Here is a 24,265-nt window from a genome sequence, read left to right as displayed (position 1 = left end):
TCACTGTCTGCTATGCCCCAATCTTGGTGTCATCTGCAATCTTACTAACCATGCCTCCTACATTCTCATCCAAATCATTAATATAAATAACAGTGGACCCAGCACTGATCCCTGAGGGGCGACCACTGCCACAGGGCTCCAGTTTGAAAACAACCCTCTACAACCACCGTTTGGCTTCTGTATACAATTGGCTATCTCACCCTGGATCCGTGAAATGTAATCTTATGCAACAGTTACCATTGGTACTTTGTCAAAAGGCCTTGCTGAAGCCCATATAGACAACGTCGACTGCACTGCCCTCATCTACCTTCTTGGCTATCCCTTCAAATATTTTCCCCTCACACACCCCTGCTGACTGTCCCTAATCAGTGCTTGCCTCTCTAAATGCCTAGATGTAAAGAAAATATCTTTCACAATTAAATAAAAAGCATAGCACACACATCACCACCAATGTAATTTCCTCACTAAATCCATGCAATGTCCTCACTAATCCATGGCAATGGCTTAGAATTCTCTACTGTTAATGCTGATACAGATTCATGAGATTGCACTGCCCAAATATGTAATTTCACTTTTATTAATTATAATTGCTCAACACAATTGAGATGGCTTTGGTATTTGTGCCCTGTTATTCTACAGCTGTGACTTTGATGAATTTCAGGAGTTGTAAGTGGATGTGTATACATTCAGTGGGTCTTGCCTGTTTACACCACAGGACAATTCATAACCAAAGATAAAGTTTTGACAACAGACAACTTTTAAATTCCTGCTCACCACCTTTTCCTGGAATTGTTGGAATGCTCCTTACAGAAAAAAGGCAGTTGGCAAATTTAAGGAAACCTCGGAGTTTTGCACCTTCACTGAGCAATATGCAGCGGAATTCCCCGTCGGGTCCTGCCGGCAGCGTACCCATTCCCGTAGGTTTCCCCGACTGTGTGGGGTGGCCGCAATGGGGAACCCCATTGGCTGTCTACAGGAATGGAGAATCCCGCTCTGCGCCACGCCGGAAAACACGGCTGCAACCTGGAAAATCCTGCCCATGATCTTCTTTAACAAAGTGCCTATGAGGTAGAATCCCTCATCTAAAATAGCTTCCTTCACACTGATTTTCTCTGTCGCTTGAACAAAGTTGATTCTATCCAATTGTAAAATATAAATCAGGTAGGTTAGACAAAAGGCATGCAATCTATTCTTCTGGATGATCACCCAAGTGGTGAAGGCAGATGGCTATCCCACAGTGAAAGAGTACTACCATCAGTGCCACTCTCATTTTCATCTTCTCATGAAACACCATGGGATGTTTGACAACTTAAGGCACTCTGTCAATGCAAGTTATTGTGAACTTGTTTTTACTTGCCCATATTTCAAGGTACTGATTTTGGAAACCATTTGCACAATGGCAGGTCTTCTGTATTACACCAAAAGGGAAATTTTCAATCCTGCCCATCAAACTGACTGTGAAACTTGGAATCTGCATGAAGTCAGCATCTGAGTCTAACATACTTTTCTGAGCAAGCACAAAGGACACCCACTGGAAATCAGCAGAATCTTACTTCAAATATGTAGATCAAGCTTCAAACATCATCGAGGCCTGACAGGCATTTTAACCAGATGATTTGGGGGGGGGGGGGGGGGGGGGGGGGGGGGGGGGGGGGGGGGTGGGGGGGGGGGGGGGGGGAAGAGGTCATCAACCAACCTAGTTGGACAGATCTTGGAGTCAGATGAGACCTTAGTTTGTCATTTTGCTTATGGGGCCAGGAGGAGGAAAAGGAGCAGGCCCCACAAGTATTAATCTCACTCTCACACACACTCCTCTCTCAAACACCTCTCTCTCACACACACACACACCTCTCCTTCTCTAATCACCATGATTGTTACCTGTTTGCCAGAGACAACTTCTTTAATCCCTGATGGGGCTTCCTGTTGCCCCACATTCAGCATTCACATACTGGTCAGCTGCAAATTCCGCTTTACCTTTGGGAGTCGACCCCAGTGTATGAGATCCACTAGTTTAAATCTACTTAGCTTCAAGTAGCTGAGGTTAATTGATTCTAAGGCCAGTTAACTTTGTGGTTTAAAGTATCTGGTTTTAATTTCTGAGACTGAGCATTGCTGATCTCTCGTCCTCATCTCCATTTCACAGATTTCCTGAAGCGAAATTGATTTCTTTCTGATGACATTTACCCAAGTTCGGCTAACTCAATATCGACCAGGAATAAAGCCTGGGATTGCCATTCATCATATCTCAGTAATCCACGCCATAATGCTTTTATATTACAGGTCTATAATTTCTACTCCCTCCTCATCCAAAACCCCATCCTCGATTGTGGTACACATCTGTAAACCCATCTGCCCCAAACAGAAACATGTCTTCACAGCAGCATTATGTAGTCAGATTCAAACCAACCTCATTATCTACTGTTTAAAAAAAATTGACAACACCAGGTTAAAGTCCACCAGATTTGTTTCGAATCTCTAGCTTTCGGAGCACAACTCCTTCCTCAGGTGAAGGAGCTGCGCTCCGAAAACTAGTGATTTGAAACAAACCTGTTGGACTTTAACCTGGTGTTGTAAGACTTCTTACTGTGCTCACCCCAGTCCAACGCCGGCATCTCCACATAGTTTCAAAAAATGGTTTTTACAGAAGGCTTGTGTCAATGTATTTTCTGGACTAATTTGACAGTGATTTTAAAAAATATTTGAAAACAGATGAAACCATTTTGATCTTTGCCCTGGTTTCATTTTGCTCTCAGTATCACTGATTGAGATTTAGGATATGTGCTTTATGAAGAATGATCCTCGTGATGTACCATTGCATGATCATCATTTATTGCAAATGGTACATTGTGCTAGATTCTGAATATTCCCCATGAAAAGACCTGTTTATTTTGCCATAAAGGTTTATAACAGAAATCATTGAAAAAAACAATTATATCCTGTGGTGTTGACATTTTGTCTAAACTAAGACCTGGCATTATACCCGACGTGTTGCATCATGACAATGCTGCTAGTTGTAATATTTTAATCTCAATTGATTTGCTCTTTTTGTTTCATGGTTCATTCATTCAATTCTTCCCCCATATACCTTTCTTTTCTTTCTTGGACCATTTTCAGGACCTTGGAGAGGTCAGGCAACCACAAGCAGGGTAGAAAGAACACTGCATCGGGGACTGAAAGGTAGGACAGAAGCTGACCAATATGATTCAAATCACAACCAGAATACATTCTCTCAATGAAAACAAAGGAGGGCTTTGAAAAGCAGCCCGTATCCCCCATTGCGAATTCAATCACTATCATCTCTACAAGATGGTTTAAGTTTCACATCTCCTGTTGTTTCCAGTGAAAGCCAATGGAACCTGGTTTAATGTTTAAAGAGTAATTTTTAAGCAAATAAGTTAAAGAAAATCTACAACATATATGGCAAGCAGTTTTTAAATGTTTTTCCTGCATTCAATGTATCTTTGTAAGATTACTTTTTCTTCTGTTTTGATGTATAATGTTGCAACAATCTAATTTAGTTACAGCTGGATGGCAGCTACTTCATGGGGATGTTTGTAATCACACACAATAATACAGTGCAGAAGGGGCCTTTCGGCCCATTGAGTCTGCACTGACACATGAAAAACAGCTGACCTGCCTACTTAGGTACCACTTTTGCAAGCACTTGGCCCACAGCCTTGACTGTTATGACGTGCCAAGTGCTTATCCAGGTACTTTGTAAAGGATGTTAGGCAATCCACCTCTATTACAGTCCCAGGAAGTGCATTCCAGACCGCCACCACCCTCTGGGTACAAAACGTTTTCCTTAAATCCCCCCTAAACATCCTGCCCTCACCTTGAACCCACGTCCCCTCGTAACTGACCCTTCAACTATGGAGAACAGCTGCTTCCTGTCCACCCTGTCCATGCCCCTCATAATCTTGTACACCTCAGTCTTCTCTGCCCCAGCGAAAACGACCAAGCCTATCCAATCTCTCTTCATAACTTAAATGTTCCATCCCAGGCAACATCCTGGTGAATCGCCTCTGCACCCTCTCCAGATAAATCACACTCTTCCTACAATGTGGCGACCAGAATTGCAGACAATACGCCAGCTGTGGTCTCATCAAAGTTCTAAACAACCCCAACATGGCCTCTTTGCTTTTGTAATCTGTGTCTCGATTGATAAGGGCAAGTGTCTGATATGCCTTTTCAACATCCTGTTCGCCTATCCTGCCTTCAGAGATCTATAGACAAACAGACCAAGGTCCCTTTGTTCCTTGGAACCTCCCATGTCAGGACATTCACTGAATACTTCCTTGTCAAATTACTCCTTCCAATGTGCTTTTCGCATGAGACACGGCGACTGTATGTGTGTGTGAGAGGTGGTTTGGGGGGAGGGGAAAACAGCAGCTAGGCCGCCGATTGGTCAGCCGAGCGCCCGGACCCCGCCCTCCCTCGCGCTGCTCCGCCAACGAGGAGCGAGAGCGTCTCTATGACGTCCCGTGTTGCCGGGTCGCTCGCTTCGGCTTGAGAGGGGGGAGGGCCCGGTCGCTGGGAAGGAGATGGAGGGGGGGAAAAAAAAAAATGGGGCAGCAGGTAGCATGGTGGTTAGCATACATGCTTCACAGCTCCAGGGTCCCAGGTTCGATTCCCGGCTGGGTCACTGTCTGTGTGGAGTCTGCACGTCCTCCCCCTGTGTGCATGGGTTTCCTCCGGGTGCTCCGGTTTCCTCCCACAGTCCAAAGATGTGCGGGTTAGGTGGATTGGCCATGCTAAATTGCCCGTAGTGTCCTAAAAAGTAAGGTAATGGGGGGATTGTTGGGTTACGGGTATAGGGTGGATGCATGGGTTTGAGTAGGGTGATCATGGCTCGGCACAACATTGAGGGCCGAAGGGCCTGTTCTGTGCTGTACTGTTCTATGTTCTAATGTGTATCACCTCTCACTTTTCAGGCTTAAATTCCATCAGCCACTTTTCTGCCCATTTGACCAATCCGTCTTTATCTTCCTGCAAACCAAGTCACTCAACCTCACTGTTATCCACCTGGATAATGTTTGTGTCATCCTCAAACTTACTACCACCCCCACGTAGTCATCTATGTCATTCATATAAATGATAAATAATTAGAGACCAGCACAGATCCCTGCGGTACGCCACTGGACACTGGCTTCCAGTCACTAAAGCAGCCGTCTGCCATCACCCTCTGTCTCCTACAGCTCAGCCAGCTTTGAATCCACCTGATCAAGTTACCCTGTATCCCATGTGCATTTGCCGCCTTTATATGTCTTCTACGTGGGACCTTGTCAATGGCTTTGCTGAAATCCATGTGAACTACGTCAACCGCACTATCCTCATCTACACATCTGCTCACAAAATTCAATCAAATTTGTTAGGCATACCTTCCTCTGACAAAGCCATGCTGACTTTCCCTGATCAAACCGCGGTGTAATGTGACAGACACTGGAGGTGTTGTGAGGATGATACTAGAATTAAATTGTGGTGAATGAAGCAAGGCGAACCACATCTCTTCCTGTGAACAAGAGGCTCACTTAACGCTTGAAATACCAAATTAAATGAATAGCAAATCCTGATATTTGTATAAAGCCACAAAAGAGAGATTCAAATTGGGCAGGTGTATGTGAGAGAGAGAGGTATGTGTGTATGAGAAAGAGAGGTGTGTGTGTGAGAGAGAGAGAAGTGTTTGTTTGAGAGAGAGGTGTGCATGAGAGAGTAGTGTGCATGAGAGAGAGGCGTGTGTGTGTAGTAGTGTGCATGAGAGAGAGGTGTGTGTGTGTATAGTGTGCATAAGAGAGGCATGTGTGTGTGCGAGAAGGAGAGGTGTGTTTATGTGTGAGAGGTGTTTGAGAGAGAGGGGTGTGTGTGAGTGAGAGGGTTGCTTGAGAGTGAGAGGTGTGAGAGAGAGGAGGGTGTGAGAGTAAGAGAGAGGTGGGTGTGAGAGTGAGAGGTGGGTGTGAGAGTGAGAGAGAGATGGGTGTGAGAGCGAGAGAGATGAGTGTGAGAGCGAGAGAGGTGGGTGTGAGAGTGAGAGGTGGGTGTGAGTGAGAGAGAAATGGGTGTGAGAGTGAGAGGTGAATGTGAGAGAGAGAGAGGCGGGTGTGAGAGAGAGAGAGGCGGGTGTGTGTGAGAGAGAGAGAGAGAGGGTGTGAGAGAGAGAGGGGGTGAGAGAGAGAGAGAGGGTGAGAGAGAGAGAGAGGGTGAGAGAGAGAGAGGGTGTGAGAGAGAGGAGGGTGTGAGAGAGAGAGAGGAGGGTGTGAGAGAGAGAGAGGAGGGTGTGAGAGAGAGAGAGGAGGGTGTGAGAGAGAGAGGCGGAGGGTGTGAGAGAGAGAGAGAGAGGGTGTGAGAGAGAGAGAGGGCGGGTGTGAGAGAGAGAGAGGCGGGTGTGAAGAGAGAGGCGAGTGTGTGAGAGAGAGAGGCGGGTGTGAAAGGGAGAGGTGGGAATTGGAACTTGGTAATTTGGTGCAGTGAGGTAATCAGGAAAGGCAAGTGATAAGTCGAATTTTGCTGTTTTTCAGTTAAAAGTGCAGTGTATAGATTAATGTCTGATTGGCTGAAGCTGCCCCCACCCGAATTACGGTGAGGTAGTTATCTGTCAGTCACCTGAGGCCTGTTTAGTGGCACAAGGGTGTACATTGTATTCTTCTGTTTGAAGTTTAAGTAGTGTGAGTCACCCTAGTTGGCTGAGGTCTGTATAAAAGACAGACAGATAGCACACTCAGTAAGCTTTGCGCAAGTGAAGGAGACACTGCCGGAGTGAGAGACACCCAAAGAGGCAATTGGAACTTGGTAATTTGATGCAGTGAGGTAAGTCGGTGCCGAGTGGGAGACGGTGCTTTTTCCCGACCGTTTTGTTTTTTTCTTCTGGCCTGTAACTGGTAACCTGCAGGCAGAGAACCAGGGAGCATCCTGGGAAGGTAAGTGATTTTTATTTTTATTTCCTTTTCAAATTGCGTAGGGGGGGGGAACTGAAGTGACATCACAGTGAGCTGTGATCTGATTGGCTGGTTGGGAATCTGTTAAATTTGAAAAAAAATAACATTACAAAATGAATCTAATTGATTAACGAGATAGTGGAGTAACTAAACCTGAGGGCAGTGATCTGTATTTAGCATTTAATTTTACAGCAAAAATCATCTAGCGTCAGGGCCATATAGTTAGTTGTAACTCAATCTAACAATAATTGAAGTGTTTATTTTAACTTAATTAATTAGTGCTTAAATGCCACTCAGCAGGATGCAGTGCTCCAACTGTGAGATGTGGCAGATCGGTTCCAGCGTTCCGGTCGACTACATCTGCAGCAAGTTTAACCAATGGCAGCTCCTCATAGACCGCGTGGTTCGGTTGGAGCAGCAATTGGATGCACTTAGGGGCATGCAGGTGGCGGAAAATGTCATAAATAGGAGTTATAGAGATGTGGTCACACCCAAGGTGCAGGCAGAGAGATGAGTGACCAGCAGAAGGGGCAGGCAGTCAGTGCAGGAATCCCCCGTGGTTGCCCCCCCTCTCGAACAGGTATAACCCTTTGGATCCTGTTGGGGGAAATAGCCTATCAGGGAAAAACAGCAGCAGCCAGAGCAGTGGCACCACAGCTGGCTCTGATATTCAACAGGGAGGGTCAAAGCGCAGAAGAGCAATAGTCATAGGGGACTCCATAGTCAGGGGCACAGATAGGCGCTTCTGTGGACGTGAAAGAGACTCCAGGTTGTATGTTGCCTCCCTGGTGCCAGGGTCCAGAATGTTTCAGAACGGGTCGTGGGCATCCTGAAGGGGGAGGGCAAACAGGCAGAGGTCGTTGTACATATTGGTACTAACGACATAGGCAGGAAGGGGCATGAGGTACTGCAGCAGGAGTTCAGGGAGCTAGGCAGAAAGTTAAAAGACAGGACCTCTAGGGTTGTAATCTCGGGATTACTCCCTGTGCCACGTGCCAGTGAGGCTAGAAATAGGAAGATAGAGCAGCTAAACACGTGGCTGAACAGCTGGTGTAGGAGGGAGGGTTTCCGTTATCTGGACCACTGGGAGCTCTTCCGGGGCAGGTGTGATCTGTATAAGAAGGACGGGTTGCATCTAAACTGGAGAGGCAGAAATATCCTGGCCGTGAGGTTTGCTAGTGTCACATGGGTGGGTTTAAATTAGTATGGCAGGGGGTGGGTACCGGAGCAATAGGTCAGAAGGTGAAAGCATTGAGGGAGAACTAGGGAGTAGGGCCAGTATGGCTCTGAGGCAAAGCAGACAGGGAGATGTTGCTGAAATCAGTGGGTCTGGTGGTCTGAAGTGCATATGTTTTAATGCAAGAAGTATAACAGGTAAGGCAGATGAACTTAGAGCTTGGATTAGTACTTGGAACTATGATGTTGTTGCCATTACAGAGACCTGGTTGAGGGAAGGACAGGATTGGCAGCTAAACATTCCAGGATTTAGATGTTTCAGGCGGGATAGAGGGGGATGTAAAAGGGGTGGCGGAGTTGCGCTACTGGTTAGGGAGAATATCACAGCTGTACTATGGGAGGACACCTCAGAGGGCAGCCAGGTTATATGGGTAGAGATCAGGAATAAGAAGGGTGCAGTCACACTGTTGGGGGTTTAACTACAGACCTCCCAACAGCCAGCGGGAGATAGAGGGGCAGATAGGTAGACAGATTTTGAAAAGGAGTAAAAGCAACAGGGTTGTTGTTATGGGAGACTTTAACTTCCCCAATATTGACTGGGACTCACTTAGTGCTCGGGGCTTAGACAGGGCAGAGTTTATAAGGAGCATCCAGGAGGGCTTCTTAAAACAATATGTAGACAGTCCAACTAGGGAAGGGGCTGGATTGGACCTGGTATTGGGGAATGAGCCCGGCCAGGTGATAGAAGTTGAAATGTGAAACGGGCGCCGTGGCTGATGAGGGAGAGAGAGAAAAGTTAGGACATTGAACATCCAGAGGCACAATGATGGGCTGCTGGTCCTGACACTAGGTGGGCTGTCTGGGGAGAGGAGGGCTATGCCAGGCCGGCAGGTGATGAACGGGGAGTGGGGGGGGCGGTGAGTAACCCCCCATGGGACTGTGGCGATGTCTAGGCTCGGATTGCCATTGCCGTGCCCTGAAAGACAGTCATCTTGCTGTGCGCCCCACTGACCACCCACTTTGGCCCTGCTTCTGAACAGTGACATTGGCCGTATGGGCACCCGCTCACCCTCTCACCCCACCCTGCGCTATACCACCCACCTGCCAACTGGCCGCCACCTGCTGGCAGATATCATGCGGCCCTCCAAAGGGCAACGGCCACAGTAGCCCCTACAGGGGTATGCCAGACGGGTGCTGCAGAGCCGACTGCTGGCATTATCAGTGCTGGCCGACAGTACCCCTGGAAGCAGGGACGGGCATCAGAAGCCTCCAAGGTGCCGGGGAGCAACGGCCAGGGTTGCAGGGAGGGGGGACATGCAGGGGCAGGGTCTGCAGTGCCCACTGGGGCCACCATGTAGCCTGGTTGGGCATGGGGATACACACCATGCTAACATGTCAACCTTCCACCCCCTGCAGACAATGGATATTGGAATTCAACCAGCAACGGTGGCCTTCCTGTTAGTCAAGTAGCCCTGGGGGATGTCCTGCAGCTCTACGAGATGGAACTGCTCGAGCAGGAGGAAGCTTCAGCAGCGGAACCTGCCCCAGAGGAACAGGAGGCAGCCGCTGAGGATGGAGAGCCGGCCACCCAACAGGCCGAGAACGAGGTGCTAAGGAAGCTTTGCATGAGGCATCGCGTGTACCACCAGCATCCGCCATTCAAAGACCTGCCGGACTGGGCATGTCGTCGAAGGCTCTGGCTGTGCAGCGGGACAGTTCGACATATCTGTCAGGTCATGGCACACCTGACACCACGGGGGAATGGAGGAGGGGACACCCCTCCTGGCAGCTGTCAAGGTGAACTTCTACGCAATGGGGTCGTTGCAGGTGTTGAGTGGGGACCTGTCGGAATCTCTCAAAGCTCGATGCACACGTGCATCCGCGCCATCACAGAAGCCCTGTATGCCCAGTTGGCATAAAACATCCATTTCAAGGTGGACCGAGCCCACCAGGATGCACGGGTAGCAGGGTTTGCTGCCATTGCCAAGATGCCCCAGTCCAGGGGGCAATAGGCAGGATGCAAGTCGCCCAATGACACCTGCAAATGATGAAGCGATCTTCACAAACCAAAAGGGTTCCACTGGATGAACGTGCAGCTGGTGTGCGGCCATCTTGCATGCCTGCTCCTGATACATGAGCAGTGTGCAGACCGCCTTCATCCTGGCACATTGGGCGGTTCCTGGCCTCTTCAAGGCAAACCCCCGACTTGGGGTTTGGCTCCTGGGCGCCGCGTTATCCGCTGCGGTCGTGGCTGATGGCACCTATCTGGAGGCCGCAGACCGATGCAGAGACCCGATACAACGCCGCCCATGCAGCAACCAGGGCTGTGATCAAGCGATGTTTCGACCTCCTGAAGATGCGGTTTAGGTACCTGGACCGCTGTGGAGTGGCCCTTCAGTATAGCTCTGGGAGAATCGCCCGAATTGTGGTGGCCTGCTGCGTCATCCACAACATCACACAGCCGAGGGGTGTTGTGCTGGGGGAGGAGGATGAATGCCAGTCTTCATCTGACGAGGAGGATGCAGGCGATGGTAAAGATGGGCAGCAGCTGGGGCCCGGGCAAGCATGGGAGGCCGCACAATGTGTGCGCCAGGGTTCACACACAGGGTGCTCTGATCACCTCCAGATTCTTAAACTTTGGGGCGGGGGGGAGGGGGGGGGGGGGGGGGGAAACAACGACGACTGGCTAGGGGCACGGACGCTGCATCTCCCCACCCCCTCACCCGGCCTCGTCTCTTTCCCCCCACCTCCTGCCGCACTCCGGGGTGCAGGCCCTGGGTTGGCAGTAACACCGGGTCTGGTCCATGGGATGGAGCATGATGATAACCCGCTCTGCGATGAGCTCTGTCGCTCACATCATTCGACAGTGTCTGACCCCTGCCCACGGTAGTACTTTCCACCGTCCACCTGGATGAGCCCTGCATGTGAGCTGGCCATTCCATCACACGGTCCCATCGAATCACTGGGGTGGCGGAGGCCAGGACGGTGATGGGGAGGGGGGTGACTCGACTGGGACGGCGGGTTGGTTAGCGTTGGCTGAATTGCGAGCCAAGCCGACTCCTAATGTCAATCCATCAACCACCCCCACCACCACCACCCCCTCCGCATCCTCTCTGCGGCCAGCCCAGATCAACCCACCCCTCGCACCCTTCTGACGGAGGCAGTTTGTAACATTGTGAACAAGTGTTTAATGTGAAAACATTTATACAGATTTGTACCCAAGCCCGTATTGCTAAACTGTGATCCGCACCTGTGCCAACTTAACTGGTGCCTACTTTTCTGTCCTTGCGTGCCCTGAAACTACGTCTCGACGGATCCCCAGATGGTACATGAGTGGGGGCGACCTGCTGTAATTCCCTCCCTGTGACCTGGGTACACTTTGGCAGCCATTTTCTAGGGCAACTGAGACTGGATGGGCAAGGCTGCTGCTTGGGTGTCCCAGGTTGGCAGCACAAGTGGATAGCACTGTGGCTTCACAGCACCAGGGTCCCAGGTTCAATTCCCCGCTGGGTCACTGTCTGTGCGGAGTCTGCACGTTCTCCCGTGTGTGCGTGGGTTTCTTCCGGTTGCTCCGGTTTCCTCCCCCAGTCCAAAGACATGCAGGTTAGGTGGATTGGCCATGATAAATTGCCCTTAGTGTCCAAAAAGGCTAGGAGGGGTTATTGGGTTACGGGGATAGGGTGGAAGTGAGGGCTTAAGTGGGTTGCTGCAGACTCGATGGGCCGAATGGCCTCCTTCTGCACTGTATGTTCTATGTCTATGTCTGTAGGTGGTGTGGTGCTGCCCTGTTCTGCCTACTGTCCATGTGATAGGCCAGGGGCAGGTGTGGGGGAGTAACGGTGCTGCAGTGTTGGCACTTCCCCTGCAGCAGTCACCGGCATGGGCCCCCATCACCTGCTCTTCCCTCAAGGTGCCTGATGGCCCCCGGGCTACTCCATGGGATGGGCCTGTGAGGGGAGCTAACCCCTGAGGCTGCCCCGCCAGCTGCCAGTCCTGGAGTCCCACTGCCGTCTCGTCCAGGGTCTGCAAGCTCGCGGCACAGGGAGTGGACCATCTCTGTCTGGGACTGCGCCACATCACTTTGCCACTGTACCACCGCCTTCTGGATCTGTACCACTTTAGCCAGTGACTGTGCCATGTCCCTCTGGGACTGGGTCACCTCCCTCTGTGTCTGTACCAAGACGGTCAGTGCCTGGGCAATGGCACTGATGTTCTCAGACATGGCCCGCTGTGAAGGCCATGCTCAGGAGCGCCGCTGTAATGTCCAGGTGGCTCTGCCACATGTCTGCCTGTGAGAGGGCAGCCCTGCCATGGGCCTCGACCACAGCCTGCACAGATTTCCCCTGGCCTTGCACATGCTGAGCCATAGCCGAAGCCCTGGCCCCCAAGGCCTTCACTGCAGTGTTGGCCTGGGTGGGGCACGTGGCTGGCGTCGCCCCGTGTTGCTGCACACGGTGCTGGATGTTTGCCAACAACTCGCCCATCCTGCAGGTGCTGGATGTTCGGTAACAACCCCTCGAGTAATCCCTGCCTCTGCGACTGCATCTCTACAATCGACGGGACTGCCCGTTCCAGAAGCACAAAACCTGTCTGGATGGCAGCTAGTACCTGTGGTCGGCCCGCCTCTGTCGGTCTGCCTCCACGGGAGTTCCTACCTCCACCTATTCTACCAGAGCATGTGTGGTGCCCACCACAGAGTGCCCCAGGACCGTCTTCACTAAGGTGCCAAACCAAGGTGAGTTCTCTGGGACGGTGGATTGCGTTTATTCCAAAACTTGGTTAGTACACATTCCGTTACAAAGAAGAGAAACAAAAGCCCAGCAGGGCATAAGGAAGAGAACAAAGAAGAGAGAGGACACCACTGCACCAAGAGGTTTGTACCTGCACGTTTTGGTACCACCCCCCTCTCTGCCCCTAATTGGCTTACAAACTTTGAATTGTGAGTTCTGAATGGTGCTCCAGACCAGCACTCAGGTTGGCATCTAACTTACTGGCTCTGCACATTTGAAGTCTGGATCCTGAAAGGCTAATGTAACATTTCTTATCGCTGCCAAACTGCAAATGTATAATCTGACCCTTACTCAGAACATACAAGCTTGTATTTGATCTAAAACGCAACTAATTCTTCATTTGACTTTTCCCACAGTTCCAGTATTTTCAAAATATGCTTTTAATATTTCCCCACAAGGATGTTGGAGACAGCTGTGATGGGAAATGTGTATCATCCTCAGACTCTGTCACGGGGAACTGCAACTCAGCAGAGTTTCACTTCCTTGCCCAATGCCAAACTCCATCCCAGCGATTTCTTCGGGCCCGCCGAACACATCCAGCGCCCTCTGCTCTGTTACAATGACGGTCCGCAAGTCCGGTGGTCCCCCTCCCATCTTCTCCCACTCCCGGGGGTAATGGGCGGCCTTCTCCTGGGAGGGAGGCGGAAACAGAAAACGCAGTGTTAGATAGTCGAACACATGCAATCCAGGGGGTGGGTACCTGGTGGCTTCAGTGGCCAAGGCGCCCGGCCATGGCACCGGTATGGGTGCAGACAGGAGGGGCGCGATTCTCCGCTCCCCACGCCGGGTGGGAGAATCGCGGGAGGGCCGGGCGACTCACGACACGCCCTCCGCGATTCTCCCACCCCCGGCTCGGAAGAATCGCCGCTCGCCGTTTTTCACGGCGACCGCCGATTCTCCAACCCGGATGGGCCGAGCGGCCTGCCGTTTGCGACCGGTTCACAATGGCGGCAACCACACCTGGTCGCTGCCGTCATGAACATGGCGCTAAACGCTGGTTTGACGCTTGTGGGAGAGGAGAGTGAGCACCACGGCCGTGCTCGGGAGGGGACTGGCCCGTGATCGGTGCCCACCGATCGTCGGGCTGGCGTCTCAAAGGGACGCACTCTTTCCCCTCCGCCACCCCGCAAGATCAAGCCGGCACGTCTTGCGGGGCGGTGGAGAGGATGATGGCGACCGTGCATGCGCGGCTGACGTCATTAGGCGCGCCGGCCGCGTCATTCTCGGCGCGCCGGGCCTTGATGCCGGCGACAAGGCCCGGCGGCCGAGAATAACGGAGCGCCGCTCCTACCCCCCCGGGCAGGGGTGAATAAGGTGAGAGGAGCGGCCTCCGAGGCTGTCGTGAAACTCGCCCGAGTTCACGACGGCCTTCTCGATTTTCCACGGGAGCAGAGAATTCCGCCCATGGTGTGCAGGGTGGGGTTCAGCCACCCTCCGGGTGGGGGATGCTGGTGTGTAGGACTGGGATTGGTGCAAGAGGCACAGTGCTGCCTACTCACCTTGGCTGCCCTGAGGAGGTTGTGCAGTTTCTTCCTCCACTGCTAGCCGGTGAAGATGGTGTTGCTCACGGAGCTGACCGCCATTGCCACCTGCACCCAGGCACAGCGGTGGCTGGCAGCCTCCCTCTCGAGCCAGGGTACAGGGTCGTCGGCCTTTCCTCCACAGCATCATGTAGGGTCTCGAGCTAGTCATCCATACACTGGTCCGCCATTCTCCTAGTTGCCATCTTGTTGGCACTCTAGTCTCAGGAACGGAGAATTCCACCAAGGGAGTGTTGAGGCAATGGAAGAATTAGAAAAACTGATTGAAAGTTTAAAAATAAACAAAATACTGCGGATGCTGGAATCTGAAACAAGAACAGGCTGCTGGAAAATCTCTGCAGATCTGGCAGCATCTATCCAGGAGAGAAACAGAGTTAACGTTTCGAGTCCATAGACTCTTTGCCAGAACTGAGGAGAGGGAGAATGCGTTAGAGCTGCAAACCAATGAAAAGTACAGCACAGGAACAGGCCCTTCGGCCCTCCAAGCCTGCTCCGACCATGCTGCCCATCTAAACTAAAACCTTCCACACTTCCGGCATCCGTATCCCAACTATTCCCATCCTATGCATGTATTTATCAAGACACCCCTTGAACATGACTGTCGTGCCTGCTTCCACAACCTCCTTCGATAGCGAGTACCAGGCACCCACTACCCTCTGTGGAAAAAAACTTCCCTCGCACATTTCCTCTAAACTTTTCCCCTCGCACCTAAAAGCTATGCCCCCGAGTAACTGACTCTTCCACCCTGGGAAAACGCTTATGACTCACTCTGCCCATGCCCCTCATAATTTTATAGACCTCTAACAGATCGCCCCTCAACCTCTGCCGTTCCAGTGAGAACAAACTAAAGTTTGTTCCACTTTTCTTCTTAGCTGATGCCCGCCGTACCTGGAAACATCCCGGTAACCCTCTTCCGTACCCTCTCCAAAACTTCCACATTCTTCTGATAGTGTGGCAACCAGAATAGAACACCATATTCCAAGTGCGGCCTATCTAAGGTTCTCTACAGCTGCAGCATGACTTGCCAGTTTTTATATTCAATGCCTCAGTTCTTGACTACCTTCTTCACCTGCGTTATCACTTTGTGACCTGTGTACCTGTGCACCTAGATCCCTCTGCCTGTCAATACTCTTAAGGATTCTGCCATTTACTATATATTTCTCACCTATACTTGACCTTCCAAAATGCATTACCTCACATTTCTCCGGATTAAATTCCATCTGCCACCTCTCCTCCTCAGTCTTCAACCAATATCTCTCCTGCTGTAACCTCTGATAGTCCTCATCGCTATCCGCAATTCCACCAACCTTTCTGTCGTCCACAAACTTACTATTCAGACCAGTTACATTTTCCTCCAAATCATTTATATATACTACAAACAACAAAGGTCCCAGCACTGATCCCCGCGGAACACCACTACTCACAGCCCTCTATTTAGAAAAGCACCATCAAACTGCTACCCTCTGCCTTCTATGACCTAGCCAGTTCTGTATCCATCTTGTCAGCTCACCCCTGATCCCGTGTGACTTCACCTTCTGTGCCAGTCTGCCATGAGGGACCTTGTCAAAGGCCTTACTGAAGTCCATGTAGACAATATCCACTGTCCTACCTTCATCAATCACCTTCGTCACTTCCTCGAAAAACCCAATCAAGTTAGTGAGACACGATCTCCCCTTCACAACACAAAACCATGCTGCCTCTCGCTCATACATCCACTTGCTTCCAAATGGGAGTAAACCCTGGGCAGGATTCTCTGGCCGTGCCCGCCTGGCGACTGGAATTACTCGCCCGAGGTCATTGACCTTTACATTGTCCCACCCGTGCCGATCTTGCGGCATGCGGGGCGGAAGAATCCAGCCCCCGTCCCAAAGAACTTTCTCCAGTAATTTCCCTACCACTGACGTAAGGCTCACCGGCCTGTAATTTCCTTGATTATCCTTCTTAAACAAAACTTTTAGCAACTCTAAGAACAAAAGTAGCAACGATAAGAACAAATGACTGGTGTGTGAGGGGGAGGTGGACTTTGCATTAAGTCAATACGTGTATGGATTATTTAACAACAAATGGGTTAATTTCCGCCGTCTGTGCGTGGGTCTTAACCCCACAACCCAAAGATGTGCAGGGTAGGTGGATTGACCACACTAAATTGCCCCTTATTTGGAAAAAAAAAAATTGGTTTAAGATGAGAGGAGAAAGGTCACAATCTAAAGTTGCCAAACTCAATGTTGAGTCCCGAGGGCTGCAATGTACCCAGCAGGAAGATGAGATGCTGCACCGGGCTTCACTGGAACATGGACAGACATGTCGGCATGATTTGATTTGATTTTGATTTTATTTATTTATCGTCGCATGTACCGAGGTTCAGTGAAAATTATTGTTCTTCGTATAATCCAAGCAGATCGCTCTATACATGGGAATAGAGGAATATGGACCGAGTAAGGGGAGAAGGTTTTTGTTTTTAGTTAGGGCAACATGATCAGCACAGGCTTGGAGGATTGAAGGGCCTATTCCTGTGCTGTACTTTTCTTTGTTCTTTGATTTATAAGTATATTAAGGTCAAGAGGGTAACCCAGGGAAAGACGCTACGAAGTACAGCCCAATAGTGACCAAAGTGGCAACCTCTGTATGGAGCCATGAGTGAAGTATAATTGAGTATTTTGCAACTCTGTTCACTTTGGAGAATTATGATGTCGGTATAGAAAGCAGGGAGGGGGACTGTAATGTAATTGAACAGATTAACATTAAGAAACAGGAAGTTTTAGCAGGTTTGAAAGTGGATAAAATCCCCAGGCCCTGCTGAGCTGTGTCCAAGGCTGCTGTGTGAGGCAAGGGAGGAGATCGCGGGTCTGACACTAATTTTCAAATCCTCTCTGGCCACAAGAGACGTTCCAGAGGACTGCAGGACAACTAATGTGGTACCATTATTCAAGAAGAGTAGGGAAAAATCAGGTAATTACAGGCCAGTGAGTCTAACATCAATGGAAGGAAATTATTGGAAAACATTCTGAGGGACAGAATTAATCTCCACTCGAAGAGGCAAGAATTAATCAAGGATAGTCAGCATGGCTTTGTCAAGGGGGATCATGTCTAAAAAATGTGATTTTTGATTTGATTTGATTTATTATTGTCACATGTATTGGTATACAGTGAAAAGTATTGTTTCTTGCATACTGTACAAACAATGCATACCGTACATAGGGAAGGAAGGAAAGACTACATAATGTAATGTTACAGTCATAGCTAGGGTGTAGAGAAAAGATCAACTTAATACGAGGTATTATTCATTCAAAAGTCTGATGGCAGTAGGGAAGAAGCTGTTCCTGAGTCGGTTGGTACGTGACCTCAAACCTTTGTATCTTTTCCCTGACGGAAGAAGGTGGAAGAGAGTATGTCCAGGGTGCGTGGGGTCCTTAATTATGCTGCTGCCTTTCCGAGGCAGCGGGAATTATAGATAGAGTCAGTGGATGGGAGGCTGGTTTAGGTGATGGACTGGGCTACATTCACAACATTTTGTAGTTTCCTGCGGTCTTGGGCAGAGCAGGATCCATACCAAACTGTGATACAACCAGAAAGAATGCTTTCTATGGTGCATCTGTAAAAGTTGGTGAGGGTTGTAGCTGACATGCCAAATTTCCTTAGTCTTCTGAGAAAGTAGAGTCATTGGTGGGATTTCTTAACTATAATGTCGTCATGGGGAGATGAGGGCAGGTAATCTGGACACCTAAGAACTTGAAGCTCTCGACCCTTTCCATTTCTATTTAATTTTTTGAAGAGGTGACTAGGTGTGTAGATGAGGGCAGTGCAGTTGATGTAGTCTACATGGACTTCAGTAAGGCTTTTGACAAGGTCTCACATGCGGGACTGATCAAGAAGGTCAGAACCCATGGGGTTCAGGATTGAGGACTAACAAGAGGAATACACAATGAGCGATAGGACGCTGGGAAGTACATAGGATCAGAGGGACCTTGAGGTGCATGCTGAAAGATCGCTGAAGGCAGCAGGACAGGTGGTTAAGAAGTCATGTGGAGGGCAGCACTGTGGCACAGTGGTTAGCACTGCTGCCTCACAGCGCTGAGGACCCGGGTTCGAATCCCGGCCCTGGGTCACAGTCCGTGTGGAGTTTGCACATTCTCCCCATGTCTGCGTGGGTTTCACCCCCACAACCCAAAGACGTGCAGGGTAGGTGGATTGGCCACACTAAAAATTTCCCCTTAATTGGAAAAATAATTGGGTACTCTAAATTTAAAACAAAAGAAGTCATGTGGGATACTTTCCTTTATTAGCTGAGGCATAGACTATAAGAGCTGGTTGTTTACGATGGAGCTGTATAAAACAGTCGTTAGGCCGCAGCTGGACAACAGTGTTCAATTCTGGTAGCCGCACTATAGGAAGAATGCGATTGCACTAGAGAGGCTGCAGAGCAGATTCACCAGGATGTTGCCTGGGCTGGAGCATTTCTCAGTTATGAAGTGAGGTTGGTTAGGCTGGAGTTGTTTTCCTTAGAGCGAGAGAAGGCAGTGTAACATTCGGTTATTGATTCGCATCATGTTATAATTTATATTTTTATGCCTGTTGCGACAATTATTTTGTTTTCTTTAACCTTTCACTCTGTCATCAGTGAACACTTGCCTTCCTGGATCCAGTTACGGTAGCATTGTGGATAGCATAATTGCTTCACAGCTCCAGGATCCCAGGTTCGATTCCGGCTTGGGTCACTGTCTGTGCAGAGTCTGCACATCCTCCCGTGTGTGCGTGGGTTTCCTCCGGGTGCTCCGGTTTCCTCCCCACATTCCAAAGATGTGCAGGTTAGGTGGATTGGCCATGATAAATTGCCCTTAGTGTCCAAAATTGTCCTTAGTGTTGGGTGGGGTTACTGGGTTATGGGGATGGGGTTGACCTTGGGTGGGGTGCTCTTTCCAAGAGCCGGGGCAGACTCGATAGGCCGAATGGCCTCCTTCTGCACTGTAAATTCTATGAAATCACCCTTCCCACTTCGCCCCAAAAGCCATCCCAGCTGAGGCAGTTGTTTGTAATCTTTAACCTGCACTCTGTGTTCTGTTTGTCACAGCATGCCAGAACTAAGCCGCACTGGAATTCGGGAAAGGAAATCTGGACAGCAAATATCAAGGTAATGGAAAGTTAATCCTGCCTGCTCTCTGAAGAGTTTGCTCTTCTCAGTGTGCACTGAGACCATTCAGTGTGTACCATTCAATGAGATAATTGTTGATCTGTACCTTAACCCTCTCTACCTGCTGTGGTTCTGTCAGCCTTCAACAGCACTTTGGAATTTTTCAGTTGACCCTCAGCCTCAACAGCTTTTTGTAGGGCAAAGAGTTACAGGTTTCAGCTGCCCTTTACGTGAAGAAGTGTTGCCGACATTTCCATGAACAGCCCAGCTCTAATTTTAAGGTTATGACCTCTTGATCTGGACCAGTGACGGCAATCTAGGCTAGTGAGTGGGCCACGTACATTACCCTCCATCAGCTCGTGGGCCGCAAGATTGAAATCAGGCGTGTTCTCCAACTATGACCCTTCATTAAGATTGAATATATTTAACACACACCAAATATTTCATAAGTTATAGAAAATGGCTAATCATTCATCTATTAATCCGATTGGCTTTGCAGTCTCCTTCAACTGAATGCGGTACATAAAAGGCAGAGTGCCAAAGCCTTGAAAGATCTCCGGAAAGGCATTTATGATAGATTGTACGGATGAATGTTGGTGGGGTGCCTTGCTTTCTGCAGTGTACACCCTCTTAACGAGCCCAAGCTCTTCACACGCTTCCACTCCAATGAGCAATCCGTACTCTGTCTCCACTATGGAAAATGTGATCATGCACGTTCTGTCCTTGACAGTTACAGCGAGCTCACATGCTCCTAATGTCTTGATCAGATCACCATTTATAGTCTTTCAGTAGCACTGATCACCAACCCATTTTTGGATTGAATTTTAGTCGTTTCAACACTGACAAAGTAATCAGATTGGCCTCGCTCCCGTGTCGAGTTTGCATTTGATTAGCGTGCAATTAACCATCAACAGAACGGTCCATCTATCTTCTATGGTCTTCGCATCTGCATCACTATGGCTGTAAATGGTGAGGAAAAATTTGCCAAGTTGGCTGGTCGGACTATTCGTTTCCTCCGTCGAAATCATGTTCACAACAGCCAGGTCTTCAATGCATATCTCATTATCTATAGGAATTGGGCCCGATTGGTGAACTGTTGGATGTGAGGGACACCACCTAGCAAAGTGACTCGTATTGCCACACTTGTAACAGACTTTTCTAAGTGCAGGACATCATCGTGGCAAATGTCAATTGCCGCACAAAATGGCGGATCCGGTCGGCTACTCAAAATGGCCGCCCACACTGAGACCACGTTTCTTTTCCGTTTGCATCACAGTGCTTATGGCTGGCATCTTCTAGGTTGGCGCTAAAATATTGCAGGTTGAGCCTACTAATCTGCTGTGCCACTAGCTCACTTGCATGGCAGATCTTGATGATGTTTTCTAACTTCAGGTCCTCGGCCCTCAACAACCTCTCACGTACTTTAAAGTACTAAAATTGCACGACTATGCCTTCAACCGCAAGTTGGTCACAAAAAATCCACAGATTCACCTGCTTTTTGGGTACGCGTACAAAATATGTGATGTTCAAAAGTTTCATTTTTTTCAGAGAGCAATGCTGATCAACGTACTGTATTACTACATCGAAGCTTTTGCTTTTGTCTTCGCTATCAAATGCAAAGGTATTGTATATTTCTATTGCTTAAGGACCTGCTGCCATGAGCAGCAACGCAATACGCCTCCTTTGGCCAATTTTTATCTACGTTACCCGAGACTTGAAGCTGGTGCGGTGCCTTCAAACCTTCCATCTCTAACTTCACAGTCTTTCGCTGCGTTGAGTTCCAGATGGAAGAATTCCAGGTCGGTGGAAGAATTCTCTCTCTTTGCTCTTCAGCCTATTTCGCCCCGTTGCCTCTGTTGTTATCTTTAATTGTTCTGAACTTCTGGTACCATGTTGTTTTCTGTGTAATGACCACTGTAATGCTGTACACAGAGCATCTAGTTTTTTAACTAGAAAGATGATTTGTTGAGAAACACATGGAAAGATAACTAACGAGCTATAATGTAGATGATGGCCACTAAATTAATTCAGTGAATTCTCCTGTAGCTACTCTAAATGCGGCTACTCTCTTGTACGATTCACTACCTACTGCTGGGTGTCTCAGGCCACATGGTAGATCTCTACCACCACCTGCGGGTCGGAGGTCGTACCGCTACCTATGCGCACTGATAGACAACTATATACATTGATGTGTACATGCACATCACCACAGAGTAGGCCCAGTGTTGCCTTTTTTTATCTGCTATAAATATGGCAATTAATAAGGTTGCCCTTCTTTCTTTCAATATCGATATTATATTTGCTCAGAGTTGCCAGGTATCAAATGATACCACCACAAGGTTCAACCGGCTATCAATTAAAGAGCCAAACACCAGTTAGTTAGTTCAAGATCAAGGGTACTTTATTAACACACAATTATCATGCAACATAAACACTACTAGTTAAACTACACCTATCAACTATGACGACCTGTATTTGACTTCAGGCACCCGGCTTCGGTCAGAGGAACTGTGGCCTTTGCTCGAATCTGGATCTATCGGGTCTGGAGAAGTAACTGCTGCTCAGCTGGGCTCATCCGTCCGGTAGCGGGCGTTGAACTTGGACTTGCTTCTGATCGTGGTGCTGCAATTGGAGATAAACGTTGCCGGAGCACCAGGTCTAAGAGAGATCGAACGCATGGCGGTCTCTCTCTTTATCCTTGGGGGGTTTTGCGCTCTTTTGGGCGGTCCTTCGGTTTGGACCCCACTAATTGGGTAGTTCTTGATCGCTGTATTTGATTTGAACCAATAAAGGGGCGCGTGCCTTCATGGCTGGGAGTGTCCTAAGCGGTCATTGACCCTGTTGTTGATGCTTCCTGAGCACAGGGAGTGGCGCCGAAATGTCTGGGATTGTATCGGTTGCTCAAGTATCAGCCTTTTGTCTGACAGAGATGGGCCATCAAAATGCTAATCGGTTGGGGGTTTCAATGCTGTCTGGATTCTTCGCTCACAAATATACATTCAGGCTCTGAGCCTGCCTGAACCTTACATTGGACATTTTTCCCGTTATGCTTTGCAACCGTCCATGTTTCATGTTGTAAGTGGCCATCCCAGATGGCTACACTAAGTAGGGTGTTCCTTTGGAGGGTCAGATCAATTTTATTATTGATCATAGCAATTCTATGATTCTATTCTCTGATTCTATGCATCATTGCACTTTAATATTGTGGATATATGGAATTGGCTAAATAGCATTGGCATTTTAGAACCAATGCAAGGAGAGGCACTTGATTTCACTCAAAGCAACAGTGACTTTTGTGACAGTATGGTTGTGTGTGAAGAATACCTATATACCACTTATGTTCACTACATAGCCTGCACTTGACTTTCATGTGAGTCTCGCTCAACTCAGCCTTGCCCGTCTTGCTAACTTTTTCCCAGCTTTGCCTGTGATTTTCCACTTGACTACCTCTAATGTTCTCCGCTTGGAATATCAGATCGTCAGTTCTGTATTATAACTGTCAAAAATTATTTCATTTTGGACTTCTGATGGTGGCCATGCAATAGACGAATGTGTACCTGATGGCTCCCGGGCGGGGAAACGTCTTTTCAACCCATAGGTCCCAATCGGACCTTTAAATGCGGTCCCAAGGCCTGCAGTTGATAGAATCTTCAATCTTTCAAGTGAGGTCCAAATGCATGCGGTCAAGAGTAATGACAAAAAAAAGTGTCTGCAAGCAGACCACGAGGCACTAGCGCGGTTGAAGGCGCGATGGGGTCAGGCCCAATGGTCCACAGCTCAGCTGGTGGGCTTTTTAACAGCTGAATTCCAAAATTGGAAACCTCTGAAGATCAGATAAGGACCATTGATCCAATTGACAGTAGTGGAGAGAAATGAGCAGCGATTAGAGGCTCAGGGTGCGTTGCTACAGAATATGGAGGCAAGCAAGAGGACCAGCTGGCCTCAGTTGAACCAGAGCTTTCCTTGATAGCTTCAAGAAAGTACGTGACAAGGTTGACGAGTTGGAGAAGTGTGAGCGTCGGCAAAATATCCAAATAATGGGTCTGCCGGAGAGGTTGGAGGGCTCTCAATTCCCAGACTATGTCGCACAGGTGCTGCAGAAGCTGGTAGGTAAGAACGTTTCCAACCATTCCCTCGAGATTGATTGTGCACACTGAGGAGCAAGCAGCATAGAGAGATGGTGGTGCAACTGCAGTTTCCTGGACAAGGAAAACATTCTGAGGTGGGCCAGGCAGGCGAAGAAGAGCTCGTGGGAGGGAAGTGTAATCAGAATATACCCCAATTGGGGCACGGAACTGGTTAAACAACGAGCTGGAGTCAACAAAGCCAAGGCTGTCCTGTACAAGGAAGGTGTGCAATTTAGAATGTTGCATCGAGCCCTTTTGTGGATCACCTTTCATAATCAGGAGCACTTTTTAGACACCCAGGAGGAGATGAGCAAGTTTCTCCGACACCGGGGTTTTGTGTTTTTGTCCCTGCAATGAATCGACAGAACGGCTGGTGACTTAAGTAGAATGATGATTTATAGATGTACATGTGGTTCAGTAACAATCAAATTTATACAGAGCAAGTTCTCATGGAATTACATTAGATCCTACTGGAACTACCGTTATGTGCGACTGTCCTTGCTTACGCCTTATAACCTTTGTATGAGAGTCCAATGTCATATGACCCATGTCTCAAGACTGCATGGTAGAT

The 24,265-nt window shown here is 48.9% G+C and overlaps 1 protein-coding gene across 36 annotated transcripts in view; it reads left to right on the top strand.

The window, feature by feature from the left end:
* Positions 1–24,265, top strand: part of LOC119967772 (regulating synaptic membrane exocytosis protein 1-like) — a 1,070,524-nt gene that overhangs the window by 786,172 nt on the left and 260,087 nt on the right. For all 36 annotated transcript variants that reach the window (XM_038800731.1, XM_038800737.1, XM_038800741.1 and 33 more), the window contains 2 exons: positions 3,115–3,177; positions 19,508–19,567. In XM_038800731.1, coding sequence (XP_038656659.1) covers positions 3,115–3,177; positions 19,508–19,567 — 123 coding nt within the window. The remainder of the gene's footprint in view (positions 1–3,114; positions 3,178–19,507; positions 19,568–24,265) is intronic.

This window comes from Scyliorhinus canicula, chromosome 6 (genome assembly GCF_902713615.1).
Source record: "Scyliorhinus canicula chromosome 6, sScyCan1.1, whole genome shotgun sequence".
NCBI classification, from domain to species: domain Eukaryota; kingdom Metazoa; phylum Chordata; class Chondrichthyes; order Carcharhiniformes; family Scyliorhinidae; genus Scyliorhinus; species Scyliorhinus canicula.
The sequence above is the reverse complement of the archived record's forward strand: the minus strand, read 5'-3'. Positions and strand labels throughout refer to the sequence as shown.